Source organism: Enhydra lutris, unplaced genomic scaffold (assembly GCF_002288905.1).
Source record: "Enhydra lutris kenyoni isolate GAN:26980312 unplaced genomic scaffold, ASM228890v2 scaffoldscaffold12, whole genome shotgun sequence".
In the NCBI taxonomy this organism is placed as follows: Eukaryota; Metazoa; Chordata; class Mammalia; order Carnivora; family Mustelidae; genus Enhydra; species Enhydra lutris.
In genome coordinates, this window is record NW_019154096.1 from 39855086 (window position 1) to 39875002 (window position 19917).

At 46.0% G+C, this 19917-nt stretch overlaps 1 protein-coding gene across 1 annotated transcript in view; it reads left to right on the forward strand.

The window, feature by feature from the left end:
- The window catches only part of LOC111145192 (WDFY family member 4), a 293576-nt gene that overhangs the window by 81389 nt on the left and 192270 nt on the right, over positions 1-19917 (forward strand). Inside the window, exons 14-23 of the mRNA XM_022499912.1 lie at positions 548-762; positions 1699-1793; positions 2671-2908; positions 3317-3393; positions 4409-4630; positions 5294-5472; positions 11086-11317; positions 12438-12583; positions 13614-13725; positions 14438-14628. Coding sequence (XP_022355620.1) covers positions 548-762; positions 1699-1793; positions 2671-2908; positions 3317-3393; positions 4409-4630; positions 5294-5472; positions 11086-11317; positions 12438-12583; positions 13614-13725; positions 14438-14628 — 1707 coding nt within the window. The remainder of the gene's footprint in view (positions 1-547; positions 763-1698; positions 1794-2670; positions 2909-3316; positions 3394-4408; positions 4631-5293; positions 5473-11085; positions 11318-12437; positions 12584-13613; positions 13726-14437; positions 14629-19917) is intronic.

Here is a 19917-nt window from a genome sequence, read left to right on the forward strand (position 1 = left end):
TGCTGCTCTGCCTACTTGTGTTCTCTCTCCCTCTCTCTCTCTCTGTGTCAAATTAAGAAATAAAATCTTAAAAAAAAAAAAGAAAGGAAGATTGCAAAAGCGACGTATTTGGCTCAAATATTTACTGAGCTGACTCTCTGCGTTCTCTTCTGTGGACTTCAAGGACATAAAGTTACTGAATGACTGGAAAACTAGTCAGGGTGAGATGACACCACAGCTGCCTGTGTATGAGAGGAGGACAAGGACAGTTGGAGGGTGTTGGGTGGATGACAGCAGGGGCTGAAGGCACTGGGCACCGGAGCCACACCTGGTGCTGGCTTGGGCACTGAGTGTGGTTTGGTTGGGCCACAGCCGGTCGGCATGGACATTGCCTGCGGGCCTGCCTCCTGGCCACGCTATACCTTCTGTGCCAAGGGTATGGACTCAAACACGGGACTGCAGTTGCCTGGCCCCCTAACCTATTTGAGGCCTGATTGGGGGTCGATCCAAGTTGCCCACAAAGTATTCTGAACTCAAGGGCTCACCGTTTGCTTTCTCTACCTCTTAGCTTTCCCAGGAGATCCAGTGCTCCATGGCCAGTCACATCCAGTCCCTGGTGAAGTCGGAGAAGAACCGTCAGGTCATGTGTGAGGCGGGGATGCTTAGGACCCTCATGGCCTCCTGCCGCCAGGCCCTGACCACCAGCTCCAGCCCCTTGCACTCGGGCCTCATCAGGATTTTTGAAAAGCTTGCCTCCCAAGCCATAGAACCAGATGTGTTAAGGTACTGTGTGCCGTGCATTAAATTCGGCTGAGCGGCTGGCAGCTGTGCTCAGATAGAGTGGAGGAGTGCACAGGGACAGGTGCCCCCCTCCCTCTCCTGCCTCTCCACTCTGTGGGGTGTGGCCCTTCCCAGCATAGGACACTGTGAGTCTAGGGAGGAGATCATACAGGCAGTGGACAGGCCCACAGAACAGACATGGCCCGTCCCATGGAGTTGATAGTCTTGGGGGAGAGGGTTCTGCAGACAACACAGAATGTGCTGTGGGGGTTGCTCAGTGGACAGTGCCAGTGCTGCATGATCTGGGAGGGCCACAGTTGGGAGAATGGGTGGAAACGGGTAGGGCTTCCAGGCAGTGGGTGGCTTAGGCCTGAGGCCTGTGCCAATGTTCACGGGACTGGAGAGGAGGGAAGAGGGCATTGAGGATGCCCTGCTGAGAAGGATGGGGGCTGTGAGGGTTTGACACCCCAAGGGGCCAGACTGCAGGGAGCTGGGCTGCTGCAAGGAGCCGGGGCGGGACTCCTGACGAGGACAGGGACCTTGTATCCTTGGGGATACTTCCCGCTGGCAGCCCCTCCAGGAAGGCACCTGTTTCCTGGAAAGCTGAGCAGGACGGAGAGGCACGTGGCAGAGCAGACAGAGCAGAAGCAGAACAAAGTAGTGCAAACTCCTTTCCCCTTCAAGGTCCAGTGCAAGGTTTTCAGCTGGTCACTGACTAAGTCAAAGCCACCTACATGCACTAGCTCTGCAGTCTGGGTGCCTGGCCAGGAACACCCTGCTTCTGCATGGTTTGAGGAACCATTCCAGGCAGAGAGAGGAAAGCATGGAGGAGGGGATCAGGGAGCACCAAGATTTAGGAAAGTGCTCAAACAAAGCTGGAGAACACTTCTATCCATAAAAGGTCTTCATTTCTTTCTCTCCTCTGTTAACGATTCCTAGACAGTTTCTCGGTCTTGGAATTCCCCCACCTCCGTTGGCTGCAACGAAAATCCTCCATTCATCTTGTCTGCACAGAGGGGGCCCTGGAGGCTCAGGTGAGGACAAAGGAAAGAACAGGGAAGGTTAACAGGAATGAAAGAGAATATGCATTCCTTATAAGGGAGTCTACAATAGGTGAGAAGCAGACAGACTTAAAATACGTGCTGTGCAAAGGACCGAATGAGGAAAAGCAGGATTGGTGGTCCCAGAGAAAGACCACATCTGGAAGGAAAAGGATGTCCCCCACCCTCATATAAGATAGGTGATGGTAAGATTGTACTTGACCCCTTGAGGTGCAGATCATGGAAACAGTGATAGAGTTTCCTTCGTGACATGGCGCTGCGCCTGGACAGAGGTGCCAGTGATGGCTTTATGCACAGCTCACAGCTCAGGGGTCAGCGAGGAGGTCAAGAGGCCAAAGCCCTGTGTAGATCCCTGGTATCAAGCATGGTCCCTGGGAGGCTGCTGACTCCAGGGAGCAGCTTAAAGAAAAGAAAGCTGTGAGCATACCGCATGTGAGATCACATGAGGGCATGAAGGCAAGGAGGCACAGCTGAAAAGCGTGGACGGAGAGCCAGCTTGTGCTGGCAGCCAGCGGCGGGGAGCAGAGCTTTCAAAGAGACAGGCTGCTGTGAGTGGGGAGATCAGGGAGCCAGGATGCAGTGTCAGTGAGTGACTACCAGTGGGGCAAGCTGGAAACTGGGGGGCGGGGTGATGTTTGTGGGGAATGGTGGACTGAAGGCAGAAAAAGTTTCCAGGAGGAGCATGGTTGCTGCAGGGGCGTTCCTGAGTCAGCAGAGAGCCACATCACAGTGGTTATGCTAGCCCTCCTCCTGGGCTGTGGCAGAAGCCCCGGGGCTGTTGTCAGAAGGGCAGTAGAAATGCTTGAATGGGGATGTGGCTCCTCATCTCTTCTCTGGCTTGTTGCTTTAGGGTCCCAGGCTGCAGCAGCAGGGACTGGTGAGGGTCCCGCGGGAGCCGCCATGGATGCCGGCCCCGGCCCAGCAGTCACACATACCCTCAGGGCCTCGGGGACGTCCCAGGGCTCAACCACCGCCCTTCAGACCTCGCTGAGCCTCATCTCCATGACCTCCCCACGACACCTGCAGCCTCAGAGGGCGGTCCTGGCTCCATCGTTTGTGGAATTTGACATGTCCATGGAAGGTTATGGGTATGACAGGCTTTCTTATACTTGGAATGCACTTTATTAATTTCCCAGTGCCTCTGATGAATTATAATATTGATGACAAAACTGTAGTTCTCATCAGCTCTCACCACTCAGGAGCGGAAAATGTCTGGGTCAGGGACAACCCTGTCTTCTCAGTGGTTTCTCAGGGTCAACAGCATCAGCCACGGAGTGCTATGACCCTCTCCTTCCCCCGTGGGCCTGCTTTCTGGAATGCCCTCCCCTTTAGGGTCCAGTGTGAATTCCATCCCTTGGGGTCCTCATAACAGCATCAGACGCTTTCTGTCCTCGTGCTGTAAGAGGGAGGGAGGCCCCTGCGGAGGGACAGAGGGGAGATGTCACAGCCAAAGCTGGTTTGTGGTTCACTGATCTGAGACACTTTTGTGTTTCCAGCTGTTTGTTTATTCCGACCCTGTCTACAGTTATGGGAAGCAGCACAGAGTATCTGGTCTCTGGAGGGATTGGGACAGGTAGGTGATTCTTGGGGGGCTCAGCTTGCTGAGCTGAAGTCACCCTGTCTCCAGAGCAAGTGCTGAGGGAGCCTTGATGTCAGACATCCTCCTGGCCTTTCAAGAGACTGGAGTCTTCCTTATTGGATCTGTAAATGAGTCATCCTTGTGGTTTGTCATGCTTGTGTTAGGGCAGGAGGATCCCAAGGGCCCAGCCATGACTCTGCATACAGTGGGGATTCAGTGGTGATTTGATGGCAGAGTCTGGACTGGATTCATTTTGTCAGTGATTGACAGAAGTTGAAACAAACACCTCACCCCACCTTAGGCCTCTTTCTAGAGAAGAATATATGTTCTATGTGTGGATGGCCATCTGGTCTACTTGGGCCCTGGCAGGCTTTTCTCAGTGCTGTGCTCAGCTAAAATCTGGCTGGGCAGGACAGGACAAGCGCCCAGTGCTGCCTTAGCTAAGCACCCTTGGTTAGGAGAACCAGAATTTCTCTGGCGTGGTGGGTGCTGAGGACCCATTGCATTCACAGCCCATCCACATGGGACACCACGTCTGATTCAGCTAATTCATGGAGGATAGTGGGCCCACTCTGTACCGCCAACCCTGTTATGGGGCAGGAGGACATGGATTTCCCTATAGTGGAGACTTCCCCATACGAGGTTCAGCTGAGGTACACCTCACGTAGCATACTGCCCAGCTTTAGATCAGCCAATAGTGACCGTCTGCAGGGTTGTGCCCCTGACACCCTTGGCAAAATGGCATGGCATAATAGGTGGGATAGAATTGGAGAGAGGTTCTGGAGATCTAGACTCAAGTTCTGGTGGGAATATGACTTACTCCTGCGAGTATGAATAAGGGGACAAGCTTCTGTGGTGTAGGGTTGACATAAAGTGAGCATGAGTCGGATCAGGCACAGGACGGGTACACAATAGGGCCACACCTGGGCCGAATCAGAGCCATGATGACTCTAGACAAGATTCCAAAGCAGGAGAAAGGCTAAGGGAGATGCTTGTGTTCTGACTCCAGGTGCTACCAGATCGTTCCCTCCATCTGGGGGCCTGACCTTCTCCTGCTGGTTCCTGATCAGTAGGCACAGCACAGTCCTTGAGGGCCACCCGCTGCGCTTCCTAACCCTGGTGCGTCACCTGGCCAGGACCGAGCAGCCTTTCGTCTGCCTCTCTGTCAGCCTGTGTCCGGACGACCTCTCCTTGGTTGTGTCTACGGAAGAGAAAGCGTTTCAGCCCCTGGGTAAGGTTTTGGGAGCTGGAGCTGTTTTTGCCCACACTTGGGAGAAGTGGAACTAAGTCAGCAACTCTCCGCTCGAGAGCCTGGGAGACCAACTCTCCTTCAGTGGGGGTGGCTGGCCCAGGTGCCGCCATTTCAAATTCTGCCTGACTCTCGAAGCTCATCCCCCTGTGATGGCCAGAAATGGCCTGTTCTTTTTGTGTCCCCTGAGAGAGTCACTGTTTCATAGAGAGATACCCAGAAGGCCCCAAGCGTGGCTTGGCATCATTGTCACAGAGCACAACTACCTGTCCCCCTCCCTCTCCTGAGGACTCGAGGGCAGATGTGCACTGCTGCAGAGGCGGTCCATGTGGGGTGGACCCCGAAGCCCGACTCTGGGGTTTGAATCCTGTTGCATGACCCCGGGCAAGTTTCAGATCCCGTTTGTGCCTCAGGAGGCTAAGTGGTGATTGTGATAGCACCTACCTCACAGGGGGGCTGTGAAAACGAAATGAAGTGACATTTGTAAACGTTCTTAAACCAGCGTCTGGCACAGAGCAAGACCTCAAGCAACGATGGCTGCGGTTGCGCTTGTTTGGGCTGTGGCTCCTCGGCACGAGGCCCGTTCTCCCGGGGTGCCGAGGCAGGAGGCTGTGTGCCAGGTGTGATGCCCGTGTTCTCTTGCAGACATCATGGAGCCCGAGGATGATCCCGAGCCTTCCGCCGGCCGCCAGCTGCGGGTCAGGTGTGGCCAGCTGCTGGCCTGTGGTCAGTGGCACCACCTGGCTGTGGTTGTCACCAAGGAAATGAAAAGGAATTGCACCGTTTCCACCTATCTGGATGGACAGATCACCGGCTCGGCCAAGGTGAGCTAGTTGCCCGGAGCTCCGCGTGCCCCACCGCGATGCCTTCTGGCTGCGCCACCTGGAGCGGTCTCCCTTCTGCTCCTCCGTCTCGTTTGGCAGCGGATTTGGTGTCTAACGAAACTCCCCCTTGCTGCCCAGAACGCTTGGCTGAGCTCAAACATGAGGAAAACCCCAAACCCAAGAAAGCAAAAATCCTTCAGAAACTGGAATGAAAGCCACACAAACAGAGCAGAAGATGAAACATGGAAATAAGAGTAGTCATAAGAGACTATAAAGTCCCAGAGCAAACGAGGCTTTTCACAGTTTGAGTTGTGGATTCCCCGGGGAAGGTCTGTGCAGGGTCTGAGGTTTTGCTTTTCGAAGAAGCTTCCTGGTGAATCTATTACGGCTGTCTGCATGCTGCGCTTAGAAGCCAGGCCTTAGGGCTTGCAAGGACACCAACACCTCTTACCAGATTTACAGCAAAAATGATGAAGAAAAGATGGTTCCCTGCTTAGAGAAGGCAATGGAAGGTGAACACGTAGCTGGAGAGGTGTCTCATCACTGCCATTTAGAGTCACCTGCTGCCCGGACACATAGGGGAGAGGAAGCTGGGAGATGAGGGACATGGCAGGTGTGTCCTGGCAGGCACTGGGAGAGCTCCCCAGGGAAGCCAGAGTGAGAAGGGCCCAGAAGACACCAGAAGGCGGGTGAAACCAGAATTTCACCCAGGTTTCTGAGAGAGCAGTTCAACCTAGGCTGCATTCTAGAATCACTCGGAAAGTATTTTTAAAGTTCTACCGGGCAGGCTGCTCCTAAGGGCAGTCTTAATAGGGTCTCTGTGTGCAGCGTAATTTGGTAATCTTTTCAGAGTTTCTCAGCTGGTTCTAATATTTAGCTAGAATGGAGAACCTTAGATTAATAGGGTTTCTCATTTTGTTAGTTTGACATTTGAGGCTTGATAATTCTTTGTTGTAGGGGTCCATTCTCTGTGTAGTAGGATACTTAGCAGAATCTGTGGCTTCCCTAGATGTCAAAGCATCGCTCTCTCTCTCTCTCCAGTTGTGACTACCAAAAACATCTCCAGATATTTCCAAATGCTCACTATGGGACAAAATCACCCCATGTTGAGAATCATTAGGTTAGAACAACCTAAGTTTGATATAACACTTAAAAATGAATTCGGTGCTATCTTCTAGTATAATTATCTTATCAAAAAAAGGGCAATGGTAACGAGAAAGATTCAGCAGGAGCATAACAAAAATAGGTCTTTCAAAGCATGAAGTTAATTCTTTTCTCAAATCATTGATGATATTAGCCATTCTTCCCTTCCTCCTTTCCCCTCCCTTCCTTCCCTCCTTCCCTTCCTTCCTTCTTTCCTTCCTTCCCTCATTAAGTATTTTGGAGCACCCATTCTTTGTCAGGTACTGTTTCAGATGCTAGGAATTGTCCATGCCCACCAGCCAAATACCTCCACGAATGTGCATATAGTACAAAACAAGAATTAGATTTATTAAGCTTGTTGTAGAAGGACACTCTATTCATGGGGGTAACAAAGACTTGGGAGGAATTTAGATAGGATTAGAGCTCATTTTAGGTGATTTGGGGAAGGGTTCAAAGAAGTGGAGGTTGGTCTATTCTCAATTGTGTGCTATCAGACTTTTATCCAGGAAGTGGGAGGAATGGAGCAGGTTAGAGTTGTCATTGGAGAAAAAAGCAGTATCACTCATGTTAGCCAGGATGGAACTCTGGTTAGTTTTGTGGTTGAACAGTGTCTTTGTTATTATCTGTTTAGGCATGATTACAGAGTGGGCTTGTTTTTTTTCTTCTTTTGCAAAACATGTTAGTATTCTTGTTTTGTCTTCCAAAATAGGTTGGTATTCTGTGAAATGGTTCATGGACTTTGAGGCTAATAAACAAGTCCTGTTGATGTTTGGACCTTGCTCGCACCTAGCACAGGGGCTGGCACCCAGTAAGCATGCAATAAGTATTCAGTGAATTGCATTGAATTTACAGCCACAAGGAGTAAGACAAACTGGATGATAGCATAGTTGAGTGAATTGGTCCATGGATGAAGAACTGACCTCATGGGACCAGCTAAGCCAGAGTTAGTCAGCAGGAGGTTGGCAGTGGTGTGGGGCCACAGGAATATGCCAAAATATGCTGTGGGGAATGACCAAGAGTGGAGTCAGACAGAGTTGACTTTTCCAAGATGATCTCAAGTTGGTTCAGGATCAGCAAGTGAAATTTAATTGGAATAAATGTGAAGGCCTGTGTTTAGAGGCAGACATCTGCTGAGCAAGAACAAGATGGGAGAGCTTAGGTTATGGATGACCCAGCTTAACAATGGTTCTCTAATGTTAGAGCCTTTATTTTAATTTCCAAGGGAAGATACATTAAATTTTGAAAGGTGGGGAATAGTTCAACAGCCTGAATTGAGCAAAATGATGTGGGAGAAATTTGAGACATCTTATGTTTGTAAATCAATGCAGATGGCGCAGTGAGTAAAGGCAGTAGGAATTTGGGAAAAAAGACAAGCTGGATTGCAGGGGTGGGGCAGAGCTTTAGTGTGGGAGAGAGAGAAGTCCCTGCTTGGCACGAGGGGAGAGGAGGAGAGAGCACAGTGGAACCACTCTAGGCAGGTCTGGTGACTGAAAACTTGGTTTGTTCTTGTTTGAAAATCTCATTTAATTGGTAGAGAGAAAAAGACTATTTCTGAAATTGTATGACCCCTCATTTGAAAAATATGTATTTATATACATAAATGTGTATATAGTGATTTCATAGTCAGTATAAATATTATATAAACACATTTTGAAATACCTGAAAAATATTGAAAAGAAGAAAGAATGCCTATATTCCTTCTATCTTACCATACTTTGTAGTTTCTTTTAGTTTTTTCCCTTTAGAAAAATAGCTGTGACTTTATTGCATAGAAAATATTATATATTACTTAATTTTTACTAGTAGTTAAAATATTTTTATCTGTGTAAACTTTGAAATTATCATTTTAAAATTTGTGATACTCTATTAACTAGTTTTCTTTTACTTTATTGACATTTTTATTGAGATAATTATAGGCTACCATGTAGTTATAAGAAATAATAGCAAGAAATCCTGTGTGCCTTTTACCCAGTTTCTTCCCAATGGTGACATCTTAAAAAAACCATAGAAAAATTTCGTAACCAAAATATTGATACTGATACAATCTGCTGATTTGTTCAGATTTCCCAGTTTTACTTGTACTTGTATATATGTGTATGTGTTCCACATAATTTTATCACATGTGTAGGTTCCTATGTCCATGACTTCTGTCAAGATTCAGAATGTTTATGTCACTACAATGCTCCCCTGTGTCCCTTGTGTTGCCCTTTTATAAAAATTAAAATACAGCCACTCCCACTCACTCACACCTGCCTCCCTTATCCCTGTCCCTAACCTTGGCAACCAAGAATCTAGAATGTTGTCATTTCAAGGATGTGGTATATATTAAACTCTACAGTATATGATCTTTTAGGATTGGATTTTCAATCAACATAATTCTCTGAAAATTCATCCAAATTGTTGCTGTGCATCAATATTTAATTCCTTTTTATCACTGAGTAGTATTCCATGATATGGATGTATATGTTAACCATTCACTGATTGAAGGACATTTGGGCTGTTTTCAGTTTTGGGATATTACAGATAAAGCTGATTTGAACATTTTTTTCCTTTTTTGTTTTTTCTTTGTTTTGCTATGAACGTTTGTGTACAAGTTTTTATGTGAACTTAAGTCCATATTTCTCTGGGATAAATGCCTAAGAGTTCAATTGCTGGGTCATATGGTGATTGTATATTTAGTTTTATAAGAAACAGCAAATCATTTTCCCAGATTGTGCCATTTTACACTTCCCATCAGCAACAGATGAGTGATCCCGTTTCTCTGTTATTTGGTGTGGTCACTATTTTTCGTATTAGCCATTCTGATAGGTGTGTAGTGATAGCTCGTTGTGTTTTTCATTTGCATTTCTTTAATGGAAAATGAGATTAAAAATCTTCTTAAGTGCTTATTTGACATCTGTATATCCTCTTAAGTTATGTCTGTTCATATCTTGTGGCTATTTTCTAATTGGATTGTTTTTCTTCTTGAGTTTTAAGGGTTCTTCTATATATTCTATATACTAGTCCTCTGTTGAGTGATTTGCCAAAGAATTTCTCATAGTCAGTAGCTTGTGTTCCATCTTCTTTCTCATAAGAGTTTGGAGGGCAAAAGTTTTTATTTTGATGAAGTATAATTCATCAGATTTCCCTCTTATGACTTAAGCTTTTGGTGTTGACTCTAAGAACTCTTTGCCTAACCCTAGCTCCTAAAGATTTTCTTCTGTGATTTCTTCTAAAAGTTTTCTAGATTTATATTTAAATTTGTTATCTCTTATGAGTTAACTTTTATAGGAGGTATGAAGTTTAAGTTGAAGTTCATTTCTTTGCCCGTGGGATGTCCAGCTGTTCCCACAACATTGGTTAAAAAGGCTATCATTCCTACACTGAATTGCTTTTGAACCTCCATCAAAAATCAGTTGGGCACAGTTGTATGGATTTATTTCCAGATTCTATATTCTGTTCTACTGATTTATGTGACTATACCCCGACCAATACCACACTATCTTAATTATTGTAGCTATGTAATAAACTATGTAATAATATTGATTAAAATGGTGCCTCCCACTTAATTCTTCTCTTTCAAAAAAAAAGATAATCAAAATCACTCTTATTTTTTGAAAAAGAAAAATTAATCTATTTGTTTAAGTTATTCTAGGGCTTGTACCTTCAAATATAAATGTTAGAATTAGCTTGTGTGTGTCTATAAAAGCCTTCTGATATTTTGATAAGAACTGCATTAACCTAATCATTTTAGGGAGAAATAATATTTTTACTATGTTGAGTTTTCCTATACATGAACATGGTTTGCCTCTCCATTTATACAGGTCTTCTTTCATTTCTTTTATCGACATTTTTGAATTTTTAGTATATAGATTTCATACACTTTTCATTTAAATATTTCATTTTCTTTTGAGTGATTGTAAATCATAGTGTTTTTAATCTTGGTTTCTGCATGTTCATTGTTATCCTGTAGAATGTGATTGATTTTTGTATCTTGATAATGTATCCTGTGACCTTGCTGAACTCACTTATTATTCCTAGGCATTTTTTTTTTTTGGTAGATTTTTTGGAATTTTCCACATGGACATATTATTTGCAAATAGAAATGATTTTATTTCTTCCTTTCTATTTGGATATGTCTGTAATTATTTAGTACATAAAACTTAATGGGTGTGCAAATACTGGACATTTAGATTCTCAATGGAATGACTGGAACAGAAAAGATAAACATTTCAGTGGCTCTTAATATTCCTTGTCAAATTTGTTTCCAAAGACACAGTGTCAGTTTTTTACTCTCACCAACATTTTGTATACTGCTTTCCTGCATTGTTTCTCAGCTTTGAGAGTGAGCTTTTTAATGTTTGTAGATGAAATAAGCTTTTACTTTTAGAGTGTAAGGTATATCATTTTATATCCATGAGTGTTTATTTGATTAGTTCTGAGGTTAAATCTCTCTCTTTCCCCCTACCCCCATCCTTTTAATTTTAACAGATGTTGTATATTCAGGCCTTACCAGGGCCTTTCCTTTCAATGGATCCATCTTCATTTGTAGATGTTTATGGATATATTGCTACCCCTCGACTTTGGAAACAAAAGTCATCATTAATATGGCGTCTTGGGCCTACATACCTCTTTGAAGAAGCCATCTCAGTGGACACTCTGGAAGTTATTAACAAACTTGGCCCAAGATACTGTGGTAACTTCCAAGCTGTGCATGCTCAAGGTATAGAGTGTTTTGATTTATAATGATCTCACTGATATTATTTTTTTAAATGGACATCTAGTTATTTATAGCATATTTATAAAGAATAAACTCAGTATAGGTCAGTCATTAGGGAAGACCTCTGTAATTGGATCATTATAAATTTACAACCCAAAAGAAAATGTCACAGAAAAGGAAATGACAATATCCTTTAGAGTTCAACTCCAAAGCCCATAATGGAGGAGAATGGGTGGGTAATACCATCAGCAAAGAAAGAGAGAGGAGAATGCGATAAATAAGTTACATTCCTTTTAATGAAGAAGCTTTTTAACTAAAGTATACTGTTGTATTCAATTATTAAACAGGGAGACAAACATCCACATTTCCATTATTGATTGCTGGCTGTTCAAGTAGGGAGTACTGCTCTCTGTGCTCTATCAAGTCAAGGGGGTCAGCTCCCATCTGGGAAGAATGATGAATGAATTTATGTACAGAAGAAGCCTTGTGCATAGTGAAGGGCAATTGAGCACTGTAGAGTTTTTCTGTCTCCAGGCCCCATGTCTTCTTCAAGCTTCCATTTCCTCTGGCAGATGGCACTGGCCATAGCCATGTGATGAGGTCAAGTCTAGAGCCAAAATTTTGCTCACTGCCTATTCAGGCCATGCAGTTCCACTAGCACACATGGCTTTCTTTGACCCAGGGACCAGGGTACTCATTCCAAGTGTAATGTTCACCATGGCATATAGCTCATTGAAAATATTAGGGCTTTCAGCCCAGTCTCTCTCTGCCTCTCTCTCTCTCTCTCTCTCTCTTTTTTTTTTACGTCAGTTTTCTTATCACTTAGCATTTTGGTTTTGGAGGATGAGGTTATATCATCTCTTTGGTAGATGCTTCAAGCTTTAGTAATTTCACACCCCAGGTGCTCTTATTTTATAGTAGGGTTAATCCTGTGAGATTTATCCATTTCCTGTAAGTGTCAGAGAACCACAGGGGCAAACATATGACATAAACATACACTCAAACAACATAAGACAGCCTCTCAGTGGTAGCTTCACCATATAGCCATAGCTATTTATTTTAATGAGCTCATACTTTCTCTTCTGTAGAGACAGTAGAAATGATCAAAGCTGTGTTGTTCTAGGAGTGGACCCTGATATAGAAGCAACGCCCCTTGTTGCTGAGGAAAAGGTTTCCTTTGGCCTTCACTTAGCCAGCTCCTCCACCACCAGTGTTACGGACATCAGAAACACTTACAGTGAAGTGGACAGCCGCCTGATTGCCAAAGAGGTACGACTTCTGCTTTCCCTTGTTGCCCCCTTTTGGAATCATGACCTCATAGCTTGCTTCAGCTTTCGGTGCTTAAGTGGACACAACCTCATAAACATGCACAGGCCGACAGATTCACACAGGCGTGCTGCCCATTTCATTTGTTAAAATAACACATGCCTCTTCACCCATTCGGGTCTCCTGGGACTAAAGCTTTTATTTGGAATGCTCAGAAGAGAGAGCAGATGCTCTGTATTCTTCACTGGAGAACAGGAACAAATGGAACTTGAAAAACATATGTGACCCTGAAAACACGATTGAGCTTCTCTTTTCTGGATGCTACTGACTCCCCAGCCCTGCAAAATGTTCTGTGAGTTGCCATGCTTATTTCAAACAGCCAACTTGTAAACAGCAAGCAGACATGTTTGTAGAGGAAGCTGCCAGTAGATGAAGTATTTCCTAATCCCTGCAGAGTGCGGTCTTTTGCTTAATGCTGATGAATTTGGGCTGATTTGTTTACATTCTCTCCATCCTCACAGACAGAGGGCCACCTCCCTTTACTGAAGATGCTCAGTATATAAGGGATGAGGTCTTGTTGAGCACCTCAGCTGTGCCTTTACCCATAGAGTACCCCAGACTCTCGTCTGCCTAGCCCTTCGAGACCAGTGAGGCCGGGCCTTGCAGAGGCTGGACAGCCTGGACCGGGAAGGAGGCAGCCTGGTTTTCGTGGCACCGTCCCATCTCCACATGTTCTTGGGTCCACCTCTCCCTCATTAGCTCTTCACTGTGACCTGTGGGACATCTGTGGCACGACTGCACCAGGAGCTGTTCTCATGTGACTCAGCCACAGCCTGGGAGGTGGGGCATGGGAACCCAAATTTTGATGTCAGTCTCCCTGACATTGGTTCACTTATTATTTATTCACTGACTTTCTCTTACTGAGTGCCAACACTGGACCAGGCCTTGGGGTGCCTGCCCTCCAGGACCTTGCGAATAAAAGCTCTTCCATTCCAGAAGATTTCTTAGGACTGATTGTTGCTCATTTCTCTAGATGAACATCTCATCCCGTGACAATGCCACACCTGTGTTCTTGCTAAGAAATTGTGCTGGCCACCTCTCGGGTTCTCTCCGAACCATTGGCGCTGTGGCTGTGGGCCATTTAGGTAGGTGAGGTCTTGCCCTTTTGCTACTGTTTGGGAAGATGGGCATGTGGCTGTCATTGCTTGTGCAGCCTGGACCCCTAAGCGGCTTCCCAGAGAGGGTGAGGGTTGGCGAGTTAGCGGGCCATGCTGCATGGAGATCAGTTCACCTTGCCGCATTTGCCAGTTGCCCGTGAACTCAGCTACTAACCCGGCTGGCATCTATGCACAGTGGGGCCTGTCGAGTGTGCATGGGGTGGTGGGGGGCCCCTTTGACAGAGGCAATGGTTGTGGTTATTTGGGTAAAAATAGCCACCGACTGCTGCTTGTCATGCAGCTGGGCAAGAGCAGAGCGGGGTGTCGGTACAAAGTCCGATCTTACAGGATCTAGAGCACAGACAAGAGCTTGGGGTTGTCGCAACCAGCACCCCAAGGCCCAGAGAGCTTGTGGCTCTCCCAGCAGTCTGGATGGAGACAAAGGCAGTGATCTGAAATCCTCTGGGCTGTTTCAGCCTTTTGGAGAGCCAGGAAGAGCTCAGTGCAGGATTTTTCAGGGTGCTAAGGCTTTCGAACCTCCATCCTTCCTCCCGCTCCCAGCCTGTCCTAGGTGCCCAGGTGCCTCTACTCTGGGTGGACGGTGGCACTGGCACCTCTTGTGTCTTTGCTGGATTCCAGGGGACTTGCCATCGCCCTGAAGCTGTGATGTATTGATGGAGTGCCCCTTTGTCTCACACAGGTGTAAGGGTGTTCCACTCCATCCCGGCAGCCAGCAGCCTGGACTTCATTGGCGGGCCCACCATCCTCCTGGGCCTCATTTCCTTAGCGACAGATGACCACACCATGTACGCGGCCGTGAAAGTCCTGCACTCTGTCCTGACCAGCAATGTCATGTGCGATCTCCTAATGCAGCACATCTGTGGGTACCAGGTAATCCCACCCTCCCGTCTGAGCCTGTAACTCCCGGAGGAGCAGGGAAGAGCTTCACTGGCCCTAGGGGACTTTCCCTCCAGGGTAACTTCTGGAGAAGGGAAACCAAGGGAAGGGTCTTGAAGCCAGTGTCGCCACAGCGGAGGGCCAGGGGATGGCCAGGCAGAGAGGGATTCTGATCAGAATGGGGGTGCTCTCCTGTATACTGGTACCTTTCACTGAATTCAGGAACCATCTGTCACCTGCTTTGCACCTGACGTGATGGCTAGCAGCCCGAGTGCAGGAACCAGGGTGCTGGGTTTGAATCTTGCCTCTTCCTCAAACTTGCTATGTAACCTCACATGAGTTACTAACCTTACATGAGTTACTTACCCTCACTGCCTCAGTTTCCTTGATAATATGATACGGACAATCTCCTGTCCTGTGTCCTGGAATTGTTGTGAACACTAGATCATTTAATTCAAGTGGATGGCTGCATATTATGGCTGTGCAGAATAAGGGCTCTGTAAGTGCCAGCCATCTCGAGTTCTTACTCTCTTTGAGCCTCAGTTCCCCTATGTGTAAAATGGGAATAATAACAGCACTTGTTTTGTAGGGCTATGATGATTAGGTGAGTTCATACATGCCGAGTGTTCAGAAGAGTACCCGCTCAGAGTAACTGTGATTGTTAATGCTGTTTACTATTTGTAAGGTCACCCGAGACATGTTCACTGCCCTTGAGTACCTTCCTGCATGGCTGGAAGGAAATCACGAAGGGCAGGACTAGTGTCAAAGTCTAGACAATGTCACTGGGGTGCAAAGGCCATGGTGGTTCCTCCTGGGTACAGCAGGAGCTAAGAGAAAGCCTTCCTGTCTCTTTGGCCCCCAAGTCAGGGTCTGAGAAGAAGAAAGCTTCTCAGGCACACACCCTCTTGCCTAGACTGCTGCCCCAGCTGGACAGTGGCCCATTCCCTCTGCTTCTTCCTTCAATCGCATTGATACCAGCCATAGTTCTACATTACAGACCTGATGATCCTTCTTTCCTGTGCACACCCTTCAAAGGTACCCAGTCACTGGTAGAATATCCCAGACTCCTTATCCTGGATTCAAAGGCCTTTAAAAACTGGCCGCCAACCTGTTCTGCCAGCCCCATTTAGCCCCATTTCCTGCCCAGCCAGTGAAACTTCCTCCCTGAATCCTGCATGGTCATGGATTGCTAACCACCTCATATTACTTTGTGTACCTGTATCCTCGGCTTGGAGCACTGCCTCCCTCTCTTCCCCAGGTCAAGCTCCAATGGCAAAGGGGATCTCTCTTCTAAGCCCTGAGCTGAGTGTGCAGCCGTATCCTAGCTGTCCTTGGTACTGCGCATGTGCCCGGTCTCAGGCTCTTGCCCAGTGCTGTAATTATGCCTCTGCTCATCTCTACAGGACTGTAATTGTCTAAAGGCATGGGAGTTTCCTTATTCTTTGCCAGTATATTACTGACACCAAACAGATACTCAGTAAATATTTTGGTAATTAGTGAATGGGTGTGTCTGGTTTATGTTAAAACTCAAGAATTGGGGCTTTGGGGATATTAAAATTTTCTCTGAATCATGTTGTTAAAAGCAGCTGTAGTGGCATGTGTTCTACTTCAGCACATGCATATCTGCTGTGACTAGGCATTTGGGCTATTATTGTGAGCATTTCCAAAAAGGTACATAGCACTTCCTGTTCTTGGGTGTTTACCTAGAAGGATAAAATAAGACAAATACCAAGATAATTTTAAATTTTTTAAAAATTAAAAAAAAATTTTTTTAGTACCAAGATAATTTTAAGATACATTGAATGTAGTAAGTGTCTGAGGTTATCTTCCAGAACTACCAGGCTCTCTGTGACTTGGGTGTTCTCCAGCCATCCTCCCAGAAACTCCAGGTTCATGGAGATCTGGAACTCTCACTCATGCTCACTGTGGCCTCCCCACCACTAAGTGTAGGGCCTGGGGCACTGTGAATTCTCAGTGAATGTTTTCTTGGCCTAAGCAGAGTGCCTTGAGAAAGATAATGTGCTATAGAGGTGGCTACAGAAAATGTGGTTACAGATAATGGCTACAAAGTTGGCCAACATCACATGTGGGGCTATGTTGCTTGAGTTTTTCAGGAAGAAAGAGATGGTAGAGACAAGGAGTGGCCCATGCATGGAATCCATGTACTCAGTTCATGTTGACCGAATATCTCTTAAGAGCTAGGCAGCAGGGATATGGATGAGTCCTGATACGGAACTTGATCCCAGGATTCTGGAATCATGACCTGAGCTGAAGGCAGATGCTTAACTGACTGAGCCGCTCAGGGTGGTTGGGAGGGTTCTAAAGATGAGAAATATTAGAGCATTTTTGTCAGTGGGAAGAAGTAACAGGAGAAAGAGAGAAAAGCTCTCCCACTGGGCCATGTCCTCGAGAAGGTGAGGGGTGTGTTCCAGGGGCCACGTGGATGGAGACCCTGTTTAGGACAGGAAGGAGTGCGAGCAGGCATCAGTGGATCTGGTATGGGAAGATGAGAGCGTTCATGTCTGATGGGTTCTGTCTTCTCAGCGGAGTGTGAAGTGGGGTGGTGGAGGCAAAGGGAGGTTGGGGAGAGAGGAGAGAGATGAAAGCCTCATCTTTAAGATGAAGAAAACAGGCTTACTAGAAAAACGGAGTTGGACTCCTAGGCCAAATGGGGACTACTTTGGCATTTGACACTATTACTACAAAGTGAAACCAGTCAGCCTGCATGTGCAATTTTTCTCAAGCAACTTTCAGCGATCCTAATTATGTCTGGATCAGGGAGTGGGGAATGGCCAGATTTCAGATATAGCTAAGAAGTGACTGGAGCAGTCTGGAAAGATAATGAGTATTCACTGATCACGGGTCATCTTAGGCAGTTGGGCTGCTTTAACAGAATACCACAGACTGGGTGGCTTGTAAACAACAGAAAGTTATTTCTCACAGTTCTGGAGGCTGGGAAGTCTAAGATCAGAGTGCCACCATGGCCAGGTTGGATGAGGGCCCTCTTCTGGATTGCAGATGGCCAATTTCTCATTGTATTCTCACATGACAGAGGGAGGGATCAAGCTCTCTTGTGACTCTTACAAGGGCATTAATCCCACCATAAAGCTCCACCCTCATGACTCCCTCTAACTCTAACTACCTCCCACAGGACTCATTTCCAAATAACACTGCATTGGGGGATAAGAGTTCAACACATGAATTTGGGGAGGACACAAACATGCAGTTTATACCAGCAAGCAAGACTTCCCAATAGCACATTGGAGAGGATATTTGGCAGGACAGGGTGAATGGCTGGATGGTGTCAGATCCAGGCTTAGGGAATTGAGTGGTGGATAAGACGGGTGAGAAGCCAGGTACCAGTAGATGGGTAGGCAACCTGAATTTTGTGTGACTGAGGTCAACAGAGATATAAGGCTAAGTGGGATCCCTCATTAGTCTCTGAGTTGGGTCTGGACCCCTGGGATCCCAGTGGCTCCATCCTGATATGTTGTTGCTTCCCTGGGCCCAGCACAGCAGAAAGGAACACTGGGTGGTTGCAGCCTAAAGTAAGATGCTGGTGCAGCTGGGCTCATGGGAATGTGGTGGCTTCCTGGTGACACAGCAACATTTATGGGATGGTTATGAATGCAGGATTTGGTAAAGGGAAATGAGAAAGAGCACAAAGAAATGCAGGAGGATAAATACCTGGTAGTAGAGTTGCTTAGTCATAGGGTAGCTCTTTCTTCAACTTTTTGAGGAACCTCCATGCTGTTTTCCAGAGTGGTTGCACCAGCTTGCATTCCCACCACCAGTGTAGGAGGGTTCCCCTTTCTCCGCATCCTCGCCAGCATCTGTCATTTCCTGACTTGTTAATTTTAGCCATTCTGACCAGTGTGAGGTGGTATCTCACTGTGGTTTTGACTTGTATTTTCAAGATGCTGAGTGATATGGAACATTTTTTCATGTATGTGTTGGCCATGTGGATGTCTTCTTTGGAGAAATGTTCTTGTTTTCTACCCATTTCTTGACTGGATTTTTTGTTTTTTGGGGGGATGTTGAGTTTGATAGTTCTTTATAGATTTTGGACGCTAGCCCTTTATCTGATAATAATTGGCAAATATTTTCCCCCATTTTGTAGGTTGTCTTTTAGATTTGCCAACTGTTTCCTTTGCTGTGCAAAAGCTTTTTATCTTGATGAAGTTCCAATAGTTCATTTTTGCCTTTGTTTCCCTTGCATTTGGAAATATGTCTAGCAAGAAGTTGCTGTGGCTGAGGTCAAAGAGGTTGCTGCCTGTGTTCCCCTCTAGGATTTTGATGGTTTCCTGTTTCACATTTAGGTCTTTCATCTGTTTTGAGTCTATTTTTATGTATGGTGTAAGAAAATGGTCTGTTTTCATTCTTCTGCATGTGGCTATGCAATTTCCCCAACATTTCTTGAAGAGACTGTCTTTTTTCCATTGGATATCCTTCCCTTTTTGTCAAAGTTTAGTTGACCATAGAGTTGAGGGTCCATTTCTGGGTTCTCTATTCTGTTCCACTGATCTATGTGTCTGTTTTTGTACCAGTACCACACTGTCTTGATGATGACAGCCTTGACACACTGCAAACAGATTGACAAACATAGCGATCCAAAGGGGCACATGCACCCCAATGTTTATAGCAGCAGTGTTCACAATAACCACAATACGGAAAGGACTGAGATGTCCATCAGCAGATGGATGGAGAAAGCGTGTGTGTGTGTGTGTGTGTGTGTGTGTGTGTTTAAAATGGAATATTACTCAGGCATCAAAAAGAATGGAATCTTGTCATTTGCAATGACATGGATGGAGTTAGAGAGTATTTTGCTAAGCAAAATAAGTCAGTAAGAGGAAGACAAATATCCCATGATTTCACTCATCTGTGGAATTTAAGAAATGATTGAACATAAGGGAAGGGAAGGAAAAAAATGAAATGAAAATTGAGAAGGGGGCAAGCCATAAGAGGCTCTTAACTCTAGGAAACAAACTGAGGGCTGCTGGAGGGGAGATGGGTAGGGGTTGGGGTAACTGGGTGATGGGCATTAGGGAGGGCACATGATGTAATGAGCACCGAGTGTTATATGCAACTGATGAATCACTCTACCTCTGAAAAAAAAATAATAAATAAATAAAAAAGAAATGTAGAGGGAAACCAAGAGAGAATGGCATTCTGGAAACACAGCGGGGGAGTTTCAGGAAGAAGCAGGGGGGTCCCTAGTGAGAGGTCAAGTACACACGTACACAAGTACAGAAAAGTGGACCCTGGTCAGAAGCAGACACAGAA